This window comes from Bos indicus, chromosome 16 (assembly GCF_029378745.1).
Source record: "Bos indicus isolate NIAB-ARS_2022 breed Sahiwal x Tharparkar chromosome 16, NIAB-ARS_B.indTharparkar_mat_pri_1.0, whole genome shotgun sequence".
NCBI classification, from domain to species: Eukaryota; Metazoa; Chordata; class Mammalia; order Artiodactyla; family Bovidae; genus Bos; species Bos indicus.
In genome coordinates this window covers 58,647,815-58,666,544 of record NC_091775.1, presented here as the reverse complement: position 1 = coordinate 58,666,544, position 18,730 = coordinate 58,647,815, and the positions used below count along the sequence as shown (strand labels likewise).

General features: G+C 41.1%; 1 protein-coding gene across 1 annotated transcript in view; it reads right to left on the bottom strand.

Annotated features, from left to right (window-relative positions):
- The window catches only part of PAPPA2 (pappalysin 2), a 326,093-nt gene that overhangs the window by 179,563 nt on the left and 127,800 nt on the right, over positions 1 to 18,730 (bottom strand). Inside the window, exon 5 of the mRNA XM_070768487.1 lies at positions 719 to 1,012. Coding sequence (XP_070624588.1) covers positions 719 to 1,012 — 294 coding nt within the window. The remainder of the gene's footprint in view (positions 1 to 718; positions 1,013 to 18,730) is intronic.

Below are 18,730 nucleotides of genomic sequence, written 5' to 3'. Positions count from 1 at the left end.
TAAATGTAAGTCCATTATCAGGAGATGATGACTAGTATTGCTTTTTGACAGAAACAGGAAAGATGTGGAAGGATAAAGAAGAAGCATAATCCAAGACAACAAAACCAGACACTAAAGTTGTCCCCAGGACCAGGAAATTACCATTTTTAAGTGAGACAGCACCATTTTTTATAGGAAGACTAAGAATCAGCCCTTGGCTAGTGTTGGAAGAGGAGAATCTGATACTTCTAAAAATAACATAAAAGAAAAAGGAACTCTGAGCCTAACATTAACCAGAACCATCTTTCTGATCAACTTCAAAACCAGTAAAAACAGCCACCTTGACCCAAAAACCTCTTTCTCCATCACTTTTGGACTCTCCTTCAGAGTAAATCCCTAAGAATGTGGCAAAGAAGCAGGATAACCAAGTTCTAGAGGTCAAGGGGCTCTCAAGAGAGTGTTTGACTTTGTCTCTCTCTTTAACTATCTGTGTCAGAGGTGTGTTTTTCTTTTAGTTTTTAGTGGAGGAGAATGTAGTCAATGAGACTAATCCAAACTTCAATATTTCTGTAAGTTCTTCAAGAACATGAAAATAAATGCCATGATAAATACACTTCAATTCTCTGGCATGAGTGACTCTTGATGATACTCTCTAATTCTCATACCTCCGCCCTCCCAGCCAGCAAAGGCCTCCATGTAATCTTAACAGAAAAGAAATCCATCAGGACAGTGGTGATACCTGTATAACTCATGTAGTTGTTGAATGGAGCCCCTGGGAAGTGGGTGAAGCCACAGGTGTCATTGGCAGGCTCTGGGTTCTGGCACAGCTTACTCTTGGGAGTGGGGGCAGTGTCAGCGCAGAGGTCTCCTGTCTCCATGGATGGCACAGTCTCCCTGCAGGGGTCATCACAGGATTCTCTCTCACTGACCCCTTTGAAGACATGGTAGAGTCCCAGGACATGCCCCACCTCATGGACCATGATGTTGGTGTGGCCAGGCATGCCATAATAGGCTGGGTTGAGGACAACACCACCTGCAATGGAAGGGTTGCAAAATATCTCTAAGCATAGAATGAATAACCAGCCTCTGCCTTCTGGAAACAGTGTTCATTTCCAGCCTCTAAGGGGAACAGTTTACAACTTCTAGTGGCATTCAGCCCCTGCTCTTCCCTTTTGCCACAAACACCTTCTGAACTAATCAATAAACATGTCTCTAACCTTTGTCTTGGGTGAGTGTTGCACTGGACACCAGGGATAACAATACGACAAGGCGACATGAGAGAAGGCCAAGATTCTGAGCCCTGGTTGCACATTAAAATCACCTCACGGCGTTGAAAAATACAGATGTCCAAATGCCAGCCCCAGTGAAATGAATAGCTGAGGATAGGGTACATGACTCAATATTTTTTAAAACTTCCCAGGTTGAGAGCCATCGGTCTTAAATGAAAGCACATGCAATTCTCTGAGGACTTGAACAGCTACCTGACGTTCTAGAAGATCAGTTCTGCTGTCTGTAAAGTAGAGATAATAACACTCCTCTTTTTTTGTTTAAAGCATTTGGCATATTGAAAGAGTTCAGTAAGTGACAGTTGTACATGTTGCTTCTGATTTTATGACCCATGCTCTCAAGGAACTAACAACCACTGAGACAAAAGAGACGTCCAACTGAACTATCATGAAATTCCAAATGTCACAGGCTCTACAGGGAATATGCTCCACCCTCGTTTCCCCCAGTCTCCCCAAGAACACCAAGAGAGATATTTCAGAGAAGAGTTCATTACATCCAATATGGACTTGGACGAAACAGCCAGTGGCATCACTGTTGTTACAAAAGAAAAGGCTTAGGATCTCTGAGTGTCCTAACTTCTGTCTAGTCCCTCCTTTTCTCCTCTTCCCATGGAAGACTTTCCTTTTTCACCCCTAAACATTATCAGGATCAGACCAATTCTCATCTCCAGGACCTGAAACAGCATGTCAACAGGTCTGGACCAACCGACCCTAGGCTTCAGAGTCACCTTAGCTGTGTTTGCAGGCTGGCCCCCCGCCTTGTGTCCTAGATTCGATCCTAGTTTCCAGGACTTGCTTTATTCCTCATACCTAAGCCCTTTGTATATCAGTAGGCAGCTGAGTAGAGCAGGAGCCCCCAGAAGAATCCCTCTGCCTTTCTTTTGCCAGATGATATTCCATATGATCCACCCTGAACTCTATGCAATACCCGAGAGAGAACTACTTTACATGGTTTTATGGGCAGAACACAATCACCAGGGTATCCAGCATCATATCCATTGGTTTCTGTAATGGGCAGCTCAGTGTGCCTTTTTAGTGACTACTTAATTTGCAGGATAGTTTTTATTTTTTTTAATTTAAATTTATTTACTTTAATCGGAGGCTAATTACTTTACAATATTGTATTGGTTTTGCCATACATCAACATGAATCCGCCACGGGTGTACACAGGCTCCCCATCCTGATCCCCCCCTCCCACCTCCCTCCCTGTACTATCCCTCTGGGTCATCCCAGTGCACGAGCCCCAAGCATCCTGTATCCTGCATTGAACCTGGACTGGTGATTCATTTCTTATATGATATTATACATGTTTCAATGCCATTCTCCCAAATCATCCCACCGTCTCCCTCTCCCACAGAGTCCAAAAGACTGTTCTATACATCTGTGTCTCTTTTGCTGTGCAGGACAGTTTTTAAATCCAAGTTCTAGTTTCTTCCAGTCTAGTCAGTCATGCTGACATCAACCAAGGCATGTTTAGAATTGTCCTCAGATATACTGTCTACTTTCACATCTAAAATAAAAGTAGTCCCTTGTTTATCATTTCTATTACTTCCAGTAAAAAAAAATCAACATTAGTCCTTTATAAAAATGTATTTTGTATAATTTTATTCATTTGTACATCATTATTATGTCAATATAAAGTTAAAAAGAAGTTTGAAAACAGATCTATTTTTAAAAAATCCAGGGTGCCTAGTATTTGAATAAACCTGGGGAAGTGAAATATGTTCACTTCTCAAGATGCCTTCCCTTTCACGTTTATATATCCAGTTTTAGTAATAATCATCACTGAAGTTCATACTCCATTATGCTCTCAGTTCTCCAACAGCAATATCAACCTTCACATCAATGAAGATTGTAAGAGAATACATTTCTGTTCTCTGAAAAATACCTACATCAATCTGTCAGATATCAAACTTTGAAAGACTGTAACTTGCCGAAAGTTTTGAGTGTCTATGCTGAGTAGCCTTTCCCAAATTGTATTTATAAACTCCGGTCCTGGGTGATACTTTGCAAAAAAAAAAGTAGTATCAGGGGTTAAATGTGCTTGAGAAAAATGTGCCCTACCAACCTTCTGAAGATTCACATTGTACCTGAGAACTGTTACATTAAAAGTTCTAAAAAGTCCTACAACAATGTTCTTTAATCCTTTGTCCCCATACTTGTTTGGACATGGAACTCGTTTGGGACAGAATACTTTTTGTCATCTGGAGTACTGAATTACTTGGAGCACAATTCATGAAATACTAATCCAAGGACCAAAAAGCTTCCCAATCAGTAGTTATTTTCTATCCATATTCTTGCCCCTGAGCAAATATCAAATAGCTCTCATCCTATGGTCAGTCTAGCCCAAGTCCTCTTGGGATCTCCTCCAGCAGTACAGAAAGGAATTAGAGCTGAAAGAAAGAAGTAAGATTCCAGGAAGAAGGGCTGGCAAAAGTAGCATGTGTCAGTGACACAGGGCTGGCAGGCAGTGAGGCCCCAGGGCACTCAGAGTGGATATGAGTGTGGTCATGATAACAGTGGGCTTCTTAGCAATCTCTCAACCTCTAGAAGTCTGTGCCTCAAGTCTAGATAAGATTTCTCCAAACCCAAAAATATTTAGTCTCCTTTCAGTCAACTTGGTTATTTATAAGAGGAAGAAGAAGTGTAAAAATGCAAATCCTCAACCCTGCCAGAAAGTCTCCTCCATGCTCAAGACAACTGGCCAGAGTTCTCCTCCACTATACCTTCAAGATATATTATCAAAGAAGGAGAATATAGATTTAACTAGACAGCACTTAAATTTTAATGCAAAGCAAAAGCCTTTGAACATATTTTCTCAGAGTTACGTTTTTGATTCCAAAGACTTCTAGCCCCAAATTATCTGTATGGAATGCCTTGTAATGAGTTTAGTTACTAGTCACTCTGTCATTTCTGATTCTTTGCAACCCCATGGACTGCAGCCTGCCAGGCTCCTCTGTCCATGGAATTCTTCAGGCAAGAAAACTGGAGTGGGTAGCTAGTCTCTTCTATCTTCCCAACCCAGGGATAGAATACAGGTCTCCTGCATTGCACACGGATTCTTTACTGTCTGAGCCAACAGGGAAGCCCCTTAGTTACTATATGTGGCTTAAATAGCATACTACATATTCTCATTGAGGAGTGAGTGCTGTGCACACCAATACCTGTTACGGAAAAAGTACAAGACCCTGGACCTCTTATGGTAATTCTGCCCACTAGATTTCAAGGTTATGCATCAGAACTTAAGGACCTTGAAATGTGACTCTGACTAGCTATGTAATGCTGGCCCTGCTCTTTAACTTTTCCCTAGACCTCCTCATCTCTAAAGTGAGGCGCCTCCACGGGCTTATGGTTGAGAGTCCTTCCTGTTCTCCTCTTGGGCCTCTGAGAGCTCACATGCAGGACTGAGTGAGACAATCATAGACACCATGTGGATAATTCATGTTATGGACTGTCACCACCTCAGCTTGGTAAACTGTGTTCCCAACTCTAAGCAGCCTGAGGGGAAGGGGAAAGGCTGGGAATGAGCAGCCACAGACAATGCATCTTGCTCTGCTGCAGACATTCAAGCAGTCCAACCACTGCCTGTTCATCCTCACACCCTTTCCGCCCCTGAATGCTCTCCTTCCTCCTTCGTGCCCTGGGGCCCCACGCTGGTCTCAGCCCCTCTTTATCCCAGCCAAGACAAACTGGTTAAGTTATTAGAGGAGTGCATTTTAGTTACTCAGACACACACACTCTGATACACCCATATGGGGATGAAAGGCATTAATTTATGTCATGGTTTAGTTTATAAAAGTTCTTCCACATTTTCATAATAATTACACACACACACACACACATACACACACAGGCTCATGCCAAAGCCTGAGGGACGCATACAAGTTCAGAATCTAAAGAGAAATATCATCCAAAATCTGGAAAAAAAAGGTGACAACTTTTTTCCATTAAGAAGGAAATGGAAGAGGGTATAAAAAAAGGGAACCTTCTTACATTGGGAACGGTGAGAATGAGATTGGTGCAGCCACTATAGAGAACAGTATGGAGGGTCCTTAAGAAACTAAAAATAGAGTGACCATGTGATCCAGCAATCCCACCCCTGGACATATATCCAGAAGAAACAAAAACTCAGTCAAAAAGATATATGCATCCCAATGTACATAATAGCACTATTTATAATAGCCAAGACATGGAGGCAACCTAAATGTCCATTGACAGTGGAGTCGATAAAGAAAATGTGGTGTATATATATATATATATATATATATATAGTTACTCAGCCATAAAAAGAGCAAAATAATGCCATTTATAGCAACAGGGATGGACCTAGAAATTGTCATGCTGAGTGAAGTAAGTCAGACAAAGAAAACCAAATATCATATGATATCACTCATATGTGGAATATGACTTTTAAAAAGATACAAATGAGCTTATTTACAAAATAGAAATGGATTCACAAACATAGAAAACAAACTTATGGTTACCAAAGGGGAAAGGTAGGGGAGGGATAGAATAGGAGTTGGTGATTGACAGATACATACTGCTATATATAAACCAGATGAACAACAGGGACCTACTGCATAGCACTGGGAACTGTATTCAGTATCTTGTAATAACCTATAACAGAAAAGAATCTGAAAAAGTGCACACACACACACACACGTGTGTGTGTATGGACTTCCAGTTGCTCGGCTGTAAAGAATCCACCTGCAATGCAGGAGCTTCAGGAGATGCAAGTTCGATCCCTGGGTTGGGAAGATTCCCTGGAGAAGGACACAGCAAACCACTCCAGTATTCTTGCCTGGAGAATCCTACGGACAGAGGAGATTGGCAGGCTACAGTCCATAGGGTCGAAAAAAGTCAGATGTGACTGAAGTGACTTGGCAAACACATGCATGCACGTGCGCGTGCACACACACACACACACACACCTGAAACTAACACAACATTGTAAATCACTATGTTTCAATTTTTTAAAAAGAAGGAGCAAGACGTGAAATATAATAAGTAAAAACTAAGTCCAGCTGCCAGAATGGCAACTCCTTCCCGCCTTCTCTGCCATTTGGGTCTGACCAGGGAGGATCCAAGGAACTGTAAATTCTCACCCTCTCAAGGAAATGGGCAATGCTTTTCCAGGAGAAACTTAGTAGAAACAAGGAAAAGATGGTACAAAATGCTACTTTCCAGGACTATTTTGTACTAATATTCAAACAAATCAGCACCATTTCCTGAAGCGGATACCTGTGCCCCACAGTTCCTCCACTTTCATTTATTTACCAGCACCATGTGTGGGTCTGACTCTGTGTGGTTATAAGTGGAGCCTTACACCACTGCACTTTGGAGGGACCAGGGCTCCTTCTCTGGCTGTGGACTTTCACTGGGAATGTATTGGTCTTTATTTAGGGGGACATTGCTTAAAAGTGCTAGGCTCTTTGCAGATCTGTTCAGTGGTCACAACAAGAGTTCCTACCTTAAAGAGTTGTTATGAAGATTCAAGTAGCAATGTAGATTAATAAACATTTCACTTATTTTCCAGAACAAAGTAACTGAAAAGGTGTATTAGACTATTTGTCAATATTATTATAATTACATAATGCATCCTGGCCACATGCACTCATTTGCCCCCACCCCTCGCTGGCTCTCACCTAACCATCTTCATTCAACTAGAAAATGAAAGCTAAGGTCTGGCCACAAACAGGGCAAACCTCCCAGAGTGATAGCAGACATCACCAAGCAAGGCAGACAAACACCCTCACATGAGGAGCTCTGATTTGCTTCTAAGATGCTCATACTTTGCTTCCAAGTTGTTCTAATCTTGAGACCATGGGCACCCAGAAGACAGAAATGAATTGAACAGAGTTGCAAATAGACAAGTGCCCAATCTCTTCAGAGACAATATACTGCCATTCATAACTACTTTGGCCTAAAATTAATGATCGTAAGAGGAAAGGAAATTTTAAGGGATTGGGAAAGTAAGCTGAATGCTTCATAGACCTTACTGGTAGGTCAGATTTGTACAAGACACCTTTTTTTTTCTGTAGTGTCAATCCTTTTCCTTATCACGTCTCTAATTTCAAAAAATTTAATTATCATTTCCTGTATCGAAACCACTGTTCATGTTTGTCTTTCCTCATCTGGGAGGATAAAAATAAAACACAGCTGATAGATAAATCTGGTGGTAGATTTGGAGGGATAGGATTTCCTCTACAATAGAATTCCTTCTTTTGTGTTCCCTGATGTCACCTGCCACATTGAAACATGAAGTAGAAAGACATACCAATATTTGTTTTAACCATACCTTGGCCCCTAAGTCTTCACTTTAAGACACTATTGGACTTTCTCTACTCTCATTCACCTTCTAATACCTGTCCCACAAAGGGCTTCTAGGAACTGATGACCAGAACAGGAGTACCTATGCAGGGGAGACTTTCAGCAACATTTTATAAATACTAACATTTCACCCAAGTGGTTCCTTGCCTCCCTCCCTCTTACCCTATTGCCAGACTCTCTTGCATACATTTATCACCTTACTAGGAGGTATATGAAAGAGTGAAAAGCAAGGAAAGCAGCAGTCCTTTTCTGGCTGTGAGATTTCCAAAGCCTATGCCACTGAGACACTGAGAGGACTCTATGGTTCAGTTAGCATGGTGGATAAATGCAGGAAAGTAATTCTTGCCTCACATTACCAACACCACCACCATCCTCTTAGCCTTGGAAAGATTCTCTTAAGCTGGAGGAAGAAAGAAGAGATAAAAAGGACATAATGGGAATGTATAGATGATGGAGGGTCCAGATAAAATGGACTGTAGTCCATCTTTTGAGACTCCAATAAAGGGATAAAGATTCAAAATATGTGCATATGATCTGACAACCAGAGGGGTCTTGCCTCATTCTAGTGATGGGTTCCTGATTAAAGCACCTGGTTCTAAAAAAGAATAGCTGCCCAGTGATGCTAAGAGGGAAGGGTAACAGAGGGCCTTCCAGGGAATCCCTGAACGTGGAGGACTCTGTGATGGGAACAAGGGTCATTTCAGATGATCAGCATCACCTGATGACTAAGGATAAAATGAACCTTCCCTCTATGACCTTGGCATTTATAAGCCAGATCTGCAGTTAGATACAGTCCCAAGCAAAGGAAATTACGTTAAGAGTAAATTTCTACTACCTAGCAACAGAGAGGCTCAAAATAGAAATAAAATTCAATTATAGAAGAATAAACAAAGATTACATTTCTTGCATATCTGAATGTGGTACTGGACCTTGAACTCAATACGTACCAGTACCACTGACTTATACACAGAACACAGTATGAATGAGGCTCCCTGGATTTAGCAACTGGTGGCCACGTGTGGCACAGCTGTTGCTTAATGGACTGGCGGGGAGCACAAATGCCTTCTTAGAAGACCTTTCGGCTTTGATTATAAGAGACGAACTAAAACAATAAGACAGGGTTGTTGTGTGGTCTGGAGGACGGTGCAGAGGGAGAAAAGCAAGAGAAGTTGCTGATTAAAAGATGAAATCTCAGTAGCAGGCAGCCAAGCTCCCAAAGTGATGCTGTATTCCCAAGTTCCAACTTTTCCCCACTTCAGCACAAGACCGCCAGAGTGGCGTGTGGGAAGGAAATGATTCCCAAAGTCACTTCTGTCTAAAAAAAAAAAAAAAAAAACCTCTGGCGGCTTGAGGAAAAGGACATGAGTTGAAATGACTTTAAAACTGTTCTGTAAAACTTTTAGGGCTGAATGTTATATGCCCATAAAACAAGGAAGTTGAGAGCTGGTCTGCAGGTGCCTTGTGATTACTTCCAGTTACTGGCTGAAACACACTCCTCCAAACACACCTTCTGCAAGTAAGGAACAAAGCCATCAGGATGTGTGTGGGTCCGAGGAAGGAGCACTTGTGGGCAGGGCAAGGGAGGAAAGTGGCAGACGTGGACAGACAGACAAAGGGAGAGAAAGAAATGGAAAATATTTCAAAAAGCCACTAGCACTTAGAAAATGAAGCAAATTTTTAACAGGACCAATCCAGGCATCATTCATCTCCAAGCCCTGTACTGGTCTCTTGGTTTTACAGCCTGTGGTCTCATGAGAAAGGAGTCCTTATTCTGGACAAGACTGAACTAAGAGTAGAGTGTGTAGAGGGTAAAGATTTTGCAAAGCTTGATGTTGTTTCTTGTCTCCTTTTACACTCTTTCAGCCATTTCTACCCCCCAACTCGCAAGCACTCCAGGCTTTCTAACCACTCTCATACCATGGGAGAAAAGTAATTTGATTAATGAAAACTGAAGATGTTATTACTGAGGCTTTGGAGACCTATGATGTAATCATTTCTTTGCTATTGGATGAGGGTGTTGCTTCACACACACACACACACACACACACACACACATACACAACCTCATGCCAAAATCTTAGGCGCTACAGAGTATGAATGGGAAAGACATTTTCCATAATTGATTTATCAATTCAGCCTTTATTGTGCATCTATTCAGTGTCAGGTCCTGTTCTAGGGCTTCCCTGGTGACTCAACAGTAAAGAATCTGCCTACCAATGTGGGAAACACAGGTTCAGTCCCTGAGTAGGGAAGATTCTCTGGAGGAGGAAATGGCAACTCACTCCAATATTCTTGCCTGGGAAATCCCATAGACAAAGGAGCCTTGTGTGCTATATTGCATGGGACTGCAGAAGAATGGGGCATGACTTGGTGACCAACAACACTGTTCTGGAAACAAAGGATTCAGTGATTACTAGGATATGTTCTAGTAGAGGAGATCTTTCAAGGTATCACATATAAAGGTGATTGTTTATTAATACTCCACATACTCACGAATGCATAAAACTATCTTTACATGCGTGCATGCTAAGTCACTTCAGTCGTGTCCAACTCTGTGTGACCCTATGGACTGCAGACTGCCAGGCTCCTCTTTCCATGGGATTTTCCAGGCAAGAATACTGGAGTGGGTTGCCATGTCCTCCTCAAATCTGTCTTCTGTTATTCAGTTGCTTGGTCGTGTCGGACTTTTTGTGACCTCATGGACTGCAGCACACCAGGCTTCCTTGTTCACCAACTCCCAGAGCTTATTCAAATTCATGTCCATTGAGTCGGTGATGCCATTCAACCATCTCGTACTCCATCCCTTTCTCCTCCTGCCTTCAGTCTTTTCCAGTATCAGATTCTTTTTCAATGAGTTGGCTCTTTGTATTAGGTGGCCAAACTATTGGAGCTTCAACTTCAGCCCTTCCAATGAATATTCAGGATTTATTTATTTTAGGATTGGCTGGTTTGACCTCCTTGCAGTCCAAGAGACTCTCAAGAGTCTTCTCCAACACCACAGTTCAAAAGCATCAATTCTTCAGCACTCAGCTTTCTTTATAGTCCAACTCTCACATCCATACATGACTACTGGAAAAACCATAGCTTTAACTATATAGACCTTTGTCAGCAAAGTAATCTCTCTGCTTTTTAGTACACTGTCTAGGTTTGTCATAGCTTTTCTTCCAAGGAGAAAGTGTCTTTTAATTTCATGGCTCCAGTCACCATCTACAGCGATTTTGGAGCCCAAGAAAAAAAAGTTTGCCACTGTTTCCATCATTTCCCCATCTATTTGACATGAAGTTATGGGACTGGATGCCAAGATCTTAGTTTTTTGAATGTTGAGTTTTAAGCCAGCTTTTTCACTCTCCTCTTTCACCTTCATCAAGAGGCTCTTTAGTTCCTCTTCCCTTTCTGCCATAAGAGTGGTGTCTTCTGCATGTCTGAGGTTATTGATATTTCTCCTGCAATCTTGATTCCAGCTTGTGCTTTATTCAGCTTGGCATTTTGCATGATGTCCTCTGCATATCAGTAAATAAGCAGGGTGACAATACACAGCCTTGATGCACTCCTTTCCTAATTTTGAACCAGTCAGTTGTTTCGTGTCCAGTTCTAACTGCTGCTTCTTGACCTGCATACAGGTTTCTCAGAAGAAAGGTAAGGTGGTTTGGCATTCCCATTTCTTTAAGAATTTTCCACACTTTGTTGTGATCCACACAGTCAAAGGCTTTAGTGTAGTCAATGAAGCAGAAGTAAATGTTTCTCTAGAATTCTCTTGTTTTTCTTAAGATCCAACAGATGTTGGCAATTTGACCTCTGGTTCCTTTGCCTTTTCTAAACCCAGTTTGAACTTCTGGAAGTTCTTAGTTCACATACTGTTGAAGCCTAGCTTGGAGAATTTTGGGCATTACTTTGCTAGTGCATGAAATGAGTACAATTGTGTGGTAGTTTGAGCATTCTTTGGCATTGCCTTTCTTTGGGATCGGAATGAAAACTGACCTTTTCCAATTCTGTGGCCACTGCTGAGTTTTCCAGATTTGCTAGCATATTGAGTGCAGAACTTTAACAGCATCATCTTTTAGGATTTGAAATAGCTCAGCTGGAATTCCATCACCTCCACTAGCTTTGTTTGTAGTGATGCTTCCTAAGGCCCCCTTGACTTCAAGCTCAGGATGTCTAGCTTTAGGTGAGCAATTACACCATCGTGGTTATCTGGGACATTATGATTTTTTTGTATAGCTTTTCTGTATATTCCTGCCATTTGTTCAAACCTATCTTTGGGCCACCCCAATTTCAGGACATGTAGTTCATACCAGAGGATAATTTTTTCAGGGTTTCAATGTCTAAGAGTGCCCACTATGTTTGAAACCCCAAGCAACCTAAAATAACACCACTTATAGAATGTCGTCTTCTGATAATTAAATAATCTGCAGAAGCAGCCAGTGGGCAATGGCCAGTAAACGCCCTTATCCTGTTCTCGCCCTGCAGCTTTTCTCATTAATGATTCTGTAAGTCCTCATAGGAACCTGGTGTGCTCCAGTTTACATGTCTTGTTTGCTCCTAATCTCACATAAGAATCACTCCACTTTGGCACAGTGAAGAGGAGACAGTGGAGAAGAATGAAGCTGCTTTGCTCTAGCCCCATCATTTAGTGGTTTGTTGCACCAGGGTGCCCCTCTTCACCTCCTGCAGACTCTTCGACCCTTCCCACTCTGGTTCCTTCATCCACACTCCTCAGAGACAATCGGGCTGAGATTACCAAAGACTTCCCACTTGCCAAATCCATGGCTGTTTCTCGCTCACATTGTGAATGAATGTGTCACAACTGATGTCAGAGTCCAATCTCAATGCCAACTGTTTGGTTAGGAGGACGTCAAGCTTTGTCTTGCGGGGTGGGGGGATGGGGATGCCCTATGAAAATTCTAGGTGAGGGAAGTTTGTATCCCCTGTGGGCTCACATCTGCTGCTTCCGTCTTCCCCTGCCGGGCCATGCAGCTCCTGCTTTGCCTTCCACCAGATATATGCCACACCCATGCCACCACCCCCAAACTGCCAACAATCACTTATTCTTTCCTTCTGTGACTCACAAGGAGATTACTTTTGCTTCTTTTAATTTTTCTGCTTTTTTTTTTTTTTGTAGAATAATGGCTTTACCAACTCAAAGGACATGAATCTGAGCAAACTCCAGAAGATAGTGAAGGACTGTGAAGCCTGGCATGCTGCAGTCCATAGGGTTGCAAATAATCAGACGTGAATTAGCAACTGAAGAACAACAATTGCTTTACAATGTTGTGCTGATTCCTGCTGTGTAACAACACGAATCAGCTAAAACTGAATATATATATATATATACATATACACACACACACACACGTGTGCGAGCTAAGTCACTTCAGTCACCATGTCCAACTCTTTGCAACCCTATGGACTATATAGTCTACCAGGCTCCTCTGTCCTTGGGATTCTCAGGCAAGAATATGGGAGTGGGGTGCCATGACCTCCTCCAGAGATCTTCTGGACCCAGGGATTGAACCCATGTCTCCTGTGGCTCCTGTATTACAAGCAGATTCTTCACCACTGAGCTACTAGGGAGGCATATATCCCTCTTGAGCCTCCCTCCCACCCCATCCCCTATCCCTCCCTTCTCGATGGTCACAGAGTGCCAGGCTGGGCTCCTTGTGTTATAGAGCAGCTTCCTTGGGCTCCCTGTGTTATATATATTAGCTATCCGCTTTACACATTAGGTACTGTGTATATGTTCAGGCTACCTTCTCAATTAGGCCCCTCAGTTAGGCCCACCCCCTCTTTCCCCTAAGCAACCTAGATGTCCATTGACAGATGAATGGATAAAGAAATTGTGGCACATATATACAAAGGAGTATTAGCCATAAAAAAGAAAGAATGGGAGTCAGTTGAACTAAGGTGAGTTAACCTAGAGCCTGTTATTCAGAGTAAAGTGAGAAAGAGAAAAATAAATATTGCATATTACGCATATATGTGGTATCTCTTTGCTTCTTATAAGTTGCTTTGCCTCTGCAAAAAGTTTGACCCTTAAAACACATTGTTTACTCTTTTACAAAGGAGCGAACATCTTTCTAGGACACTAAAATTCTCTAGGATGGAGATGAGTTAGGTGAGAGGTTAAGGGCACAACCAAGAATGTCAGCCACAGACACGTGGTATGTGGAACTTCTGCTGTTGCTACTACTGCTAGTACCAGTGGGGCTAATATTTACTGAAGCCCTACTATGCACCAGGTACTTTTAAAATTCATTCATTTATTAATTTGGCTGTGCTGTGTCTTAGTTGCACCATGTGGGATCTAGTTCCCTGACCGGGGATTGAACCTGGGCCCCCTGCATTGGGAGTGCAGTCTTAGCCACTGGACCACCAGGGAAGTCCATGTGCCAGGCACTCTTCCTTTATTCCCATTTTATATATTAGGTGACTTGCTTAACATATATTTCTTCCTATCTTTTGGAAGCCATAGCCCACTCTATCACTCAAATATATTTTTTCCTACAAGGGTCGTATTACCTGGACTCCTTAGAAGATCCTATATGTCTAAAGCCCCATTGTAAGCCAGGCTCAAGTTCCCTCCCACACAGTTCTTAGGTCGCATGTGTTGGGGCATGTTGCTTGTGATCTGATCAGTATCTCTGAATGTTCTTGGCAGTACAACATTCCCTAGGACAATTAGAAAGATGGTTGGCCCAGAACACTCTGAAGTGTTCAACGTCCATGCCAGAGAGTGACCGACTGTCCTTTCTAACCTAGCCAAGATGCCCTTGTACTTACTTCATCTTTCTGAAGCAGGCATATTTGTGGGCCTCAAGGGACTCTCTCAAACCCCTCTTTCCTTTGGTGTCTGGTACACTTCTGAATCCTGCTCCTCCTCTGCTTTTGTGGAAATCCTTTGCATGGTCAAATTGGTAGAGACCCCAAATTTAACACCTCCAAAATCAAACTACCTCGCTCTTTGCTCCTCTTTTTTTTCTATATTTTCTACCTTGGCACCACCATCCACTCAGTCAAACACAACTCTATTTCCCTCATCTATTTATTTATGTGAAAAAAGTTTCTCAGCACTTAGAGCTAAAAAAGAAAAAAAAAAGCAATATAACTGATGCTAAATCCTGTCTTATTATAGCAGTAATTACTTTTCATCCACTGACACAAGAACTAATCTGGGACAGAAAAGCCATTCTCAACTCACTAAATGTGCATTTTCCACTTTGCTTACTAGTCATCAATCAACATTTTAAAGTATTGTTTTGATCAATTTTGGACAAGGAAACATTTCAAAAGCTAACTCAATTGAGAAGAAATTTTTAACTCATTATAACTTATGATCAGTATCAACATTAATATCCTGTTTGTGATATTGTATTATAGTTTTGCAGATGCTTCCCTTGAAGGAAAATGGGTAAAGGATATGTGGAATCTCTTTGTACTATTTCTTACAACCACATGTGAATATACAATTATCTCAAAATAAAAAATTTAATTAAAAGATATCACAAAAGAGTTGTTTTACTCAAAATCTGTTTTTAGAAGATAAACAGGTGACTTACTAAACCCACTCCAGTATTCTTGCCTGGAAAATCCCATGGATGGAGGAGCCTAGTGGGCTACAGTCAGTGGGGTCACAAAGAGTCAGACATGATTGAGTGACTTCACTTTCACTTCCTTTCATTGTTACATTAAGTGCAAAGTTCTATATGTGTGGGTGGTGTGTGTGCGCACGGGCACGCACACTCAGTCACTTCAGTCATGTCCAACTCTTTGCAACCTTATGGACTATCACTCTCCAGGCTGCCCTGTACCTAGGATTCTCCAGGCAATAATACTGGAGTGGGTTGCCATTCCCTCCTCCAGGGATCTTTCCAAATGAGGGATCGAACCTGCATCTCTTATGTCTCCTGCACTGCAGGCAGATTCTTTACTGTTGAGATATCGGGGAAGCCCACAAACTTCTATAGGAGCAATGAAATGGAAACACAAATCCAAAGAGAAAAAAGGAGCAATGAGCAATTTCTCAATGTTAAAATAGTAGCAGATGAATGGATAAGAAAGCTATGGTACATATACACAATGGAGTATTACTCCGCCATTAAAAAGAATTCATTTGAATCAGTTTTAATGAGGTGGATGAAACTGGAGCCTATTATACAGAGTGAAGTAAGCCAGAAAGAAAAACACCAATACAGTATACTAACATATATATATGGAATTTAGAAAGATGGTAATAATAACCCTGTATACGAGACAGCAAAAGACACACTGATGTATAGAACAGTCTTATGGACTCTGTGGGAGAGGGAGAGGGTGGGAAGATTTGGGAGAATGGCATTGAAACATGTATACTATCATGTATGAAACGAGTCGCCAGTCCAGGTTCGATGCACGATACTGGATGCTTGGGGCTGGTGCACTGGGATGACCCAGAGGGATGGTATGGGGAGGGAGGAGGGAGGAGGGTTCAGGATGGGGAACACATGTATACCTGTGGTGGATTCATTTTGATATTTGGCAAAACCAATACAATATTGTAAAGTTTAAAAATAAAATAAAATTTAAAAAAAATAAAAGAATGCTAAAATAATCTAAAAAAAAATTTTTTTTAAAAATGGGAAAAAAAGTACATGGCCATACATTTTTAAATGAATGATAGTAATTATCAAATTGTTATGTTAGTGAGGATACATTTAGTAGAGGAGATTTAAAAAGCATTTTTAAATGTCAATAATTTAGACAATATACCAGCAATATAATATAATTAAATTGCTATAATTTAAACTTATGGCTAAATTTTTAGTTGTTACTTTTAAAATCTATGAAGGGGTAAAGGGGTTTTTCAAAAGTCTTTTAGGAGTTACAAGAAAGCAAAAATGAGTTTGAAGAGCACTGTTCTAGCGATTCCAAGGACATTCCATTTCTAAGCAAGTCTAGATTTATAACAGTCTAAACATTGGCATCTACCTTTTGTTTCGCTCTGGAATGCCCTGCCATTGTCTGCCACACAAACTTCTGCTTATCTTTTAACTCTCTACTCCAGCCTCAGCCCCTCAGCCCGCTCTCCCCTTCTTCTCTGATATTTTTGGCATAACCAAGCACTTTCTTGTCACGTTCCTACTTGCCCTCATGTGCAGCAGATTCACATAGTATGACTATAAGTTTGTATTTGCCTGTCTGTCTCCCAATTTTGCTGTGCATATCCCTACAGTGAACTTCTTCTAATTATTCTATCTTTGACAGTACCATGAAATGAATTCAATTCAATTTTCCAGTAGTCATGTGTGGTTGTGAGAGTTGGACTCTAAAGAAGGCTGAGCATTGAAGACTTGATGTTTTCAAACTGTGGTGCTGCAGAAGACTCCTGAGAGTCCCTTGGACAGTAAAGAGATCAAACCAGTCAATTCTAAAAGAAATCAACCCTGAATATTTGTTGGAAGGACTGATGCTGAAGCTGAAGCCCCAATACTTTGACCACCTGATGCGAAGAGCAAACTCATTGGAAAAGACCCTGAAGCTGGGAAAGATTGAAGACAGGAGGAGAAGGTGCAGCAGAGGATGAGATGGTTGAATGGCATCAGTGACTCAATGGACATGAATTTGAGCACTCCAGGAAATACTGAAGGACAGGGAAGCCTGGCATGCTGCAGTTCATGGGGTCATGAAGAGTTGGACTTAGCGACTGAACAATAATAACAAGCACTAACTTAAGACTTCTGCCTTTGAAGACATGTTTTCAGTTTAAGTGTTGTTGTACACTAAAGGTAGAGATAGTCAAAACACTGAGCTCAAGGGGATCTCACTTATTCATTTACTGATTAAAAAAGATTCTGCCCTGCATTACCACAGCATTGACAGTACAAAATCATGCTAAGGTCAGAAATGGGTTGACCACAGATTACCTTGGTTTTTCCACATAGTGACTTAAGCTGTTTGTAGTCAGAAATTGGCCTCAATCTTCCAACTTTCAGACTAGTGTACTTATCTGCCAGGTCACTCAAGTGACCCTCAAAATACAGAGTCTTGAATGTTGACACAGATAATCTTATCTTGAGTTTTGTAAAGACTGTGTTTAGAAAATCATAAACGTCTTCCTCTATCATGTTATTTCAGCTGTCTGTACTACTCTACACCTGATTTAGGTCAATATAGTTCCTTTATTCAATCACAGTTATGATTGAACAAGAAAAAGTAAATAAGAACATGAGAAATTTCATATTGAGTCAGACATTTCAGCTGTTCAGTCTACTCTTCTACTTCTTAAAAACAAATTAGGAAACATGTGGTGGGGAACTAGTTACTCTTAAAAGGTTTAAGAATAAAATTTAAAATCCCTAGCTTCTTTTTCAATTCATTATGAGTCAGTGACCAATGACATAATTTAAATATTTCTTTTCTCTTTTTTAAAAAAATATTTATTTTTAATTGAAGGATAATTGCTTTACAATATTGTGTTGGTTTCTGCTATACATCAACTGAATCAGTCATAGGTACACCTATGTCCCCTCCCTCTTGATACTCCCTCCCACTTCCCACCCCATCCCACCCCTTAGGTTGTTACAGAACCCTAGTTTGAACAAACATTTCTTGAAACCATTTAAATTTAATACCTTCATTCATTTATTCATTCATCCCTTCATTCAGTGAGCTTTCAAAAAGCTCTATGTGATATGTTCTATTTATGCATAGAGACTACTGACCTTATTTAGATTTCACCAGTTTCTGCATGCAGTCTGGTGTGTATGCGTGTAGTTCTGTGAAATTTTATCACATGTTCGTATACCTTGGTGTACTACCACCACAATCAAGACACTGAAACGTTCAATCACCATTAAGATTGCTCCTCTATTATCCTTCGCGCCCCCCCTCACGCATACCTCTCTCCTCAATCCTCTACTATTCCTAACCCCTGACAACCACTAGCTTGTTCTCTCTCTCTAGTCTTCTTTTTTAACTTTGAGAATACCACATGAATTTTTGAGAATATTATATAATATTCTCAAACATGCAACTTGTGAGATTTCTTTCACTCCCCATACCACCCTTGAGATCCATGTAAATTGTTGCATGTATCAATACTCTGTTTTTTTTTTTTATTACTGAGTAGTGTTGTTGGCTTCGCAGGTGTCTCAGCAGTAAAG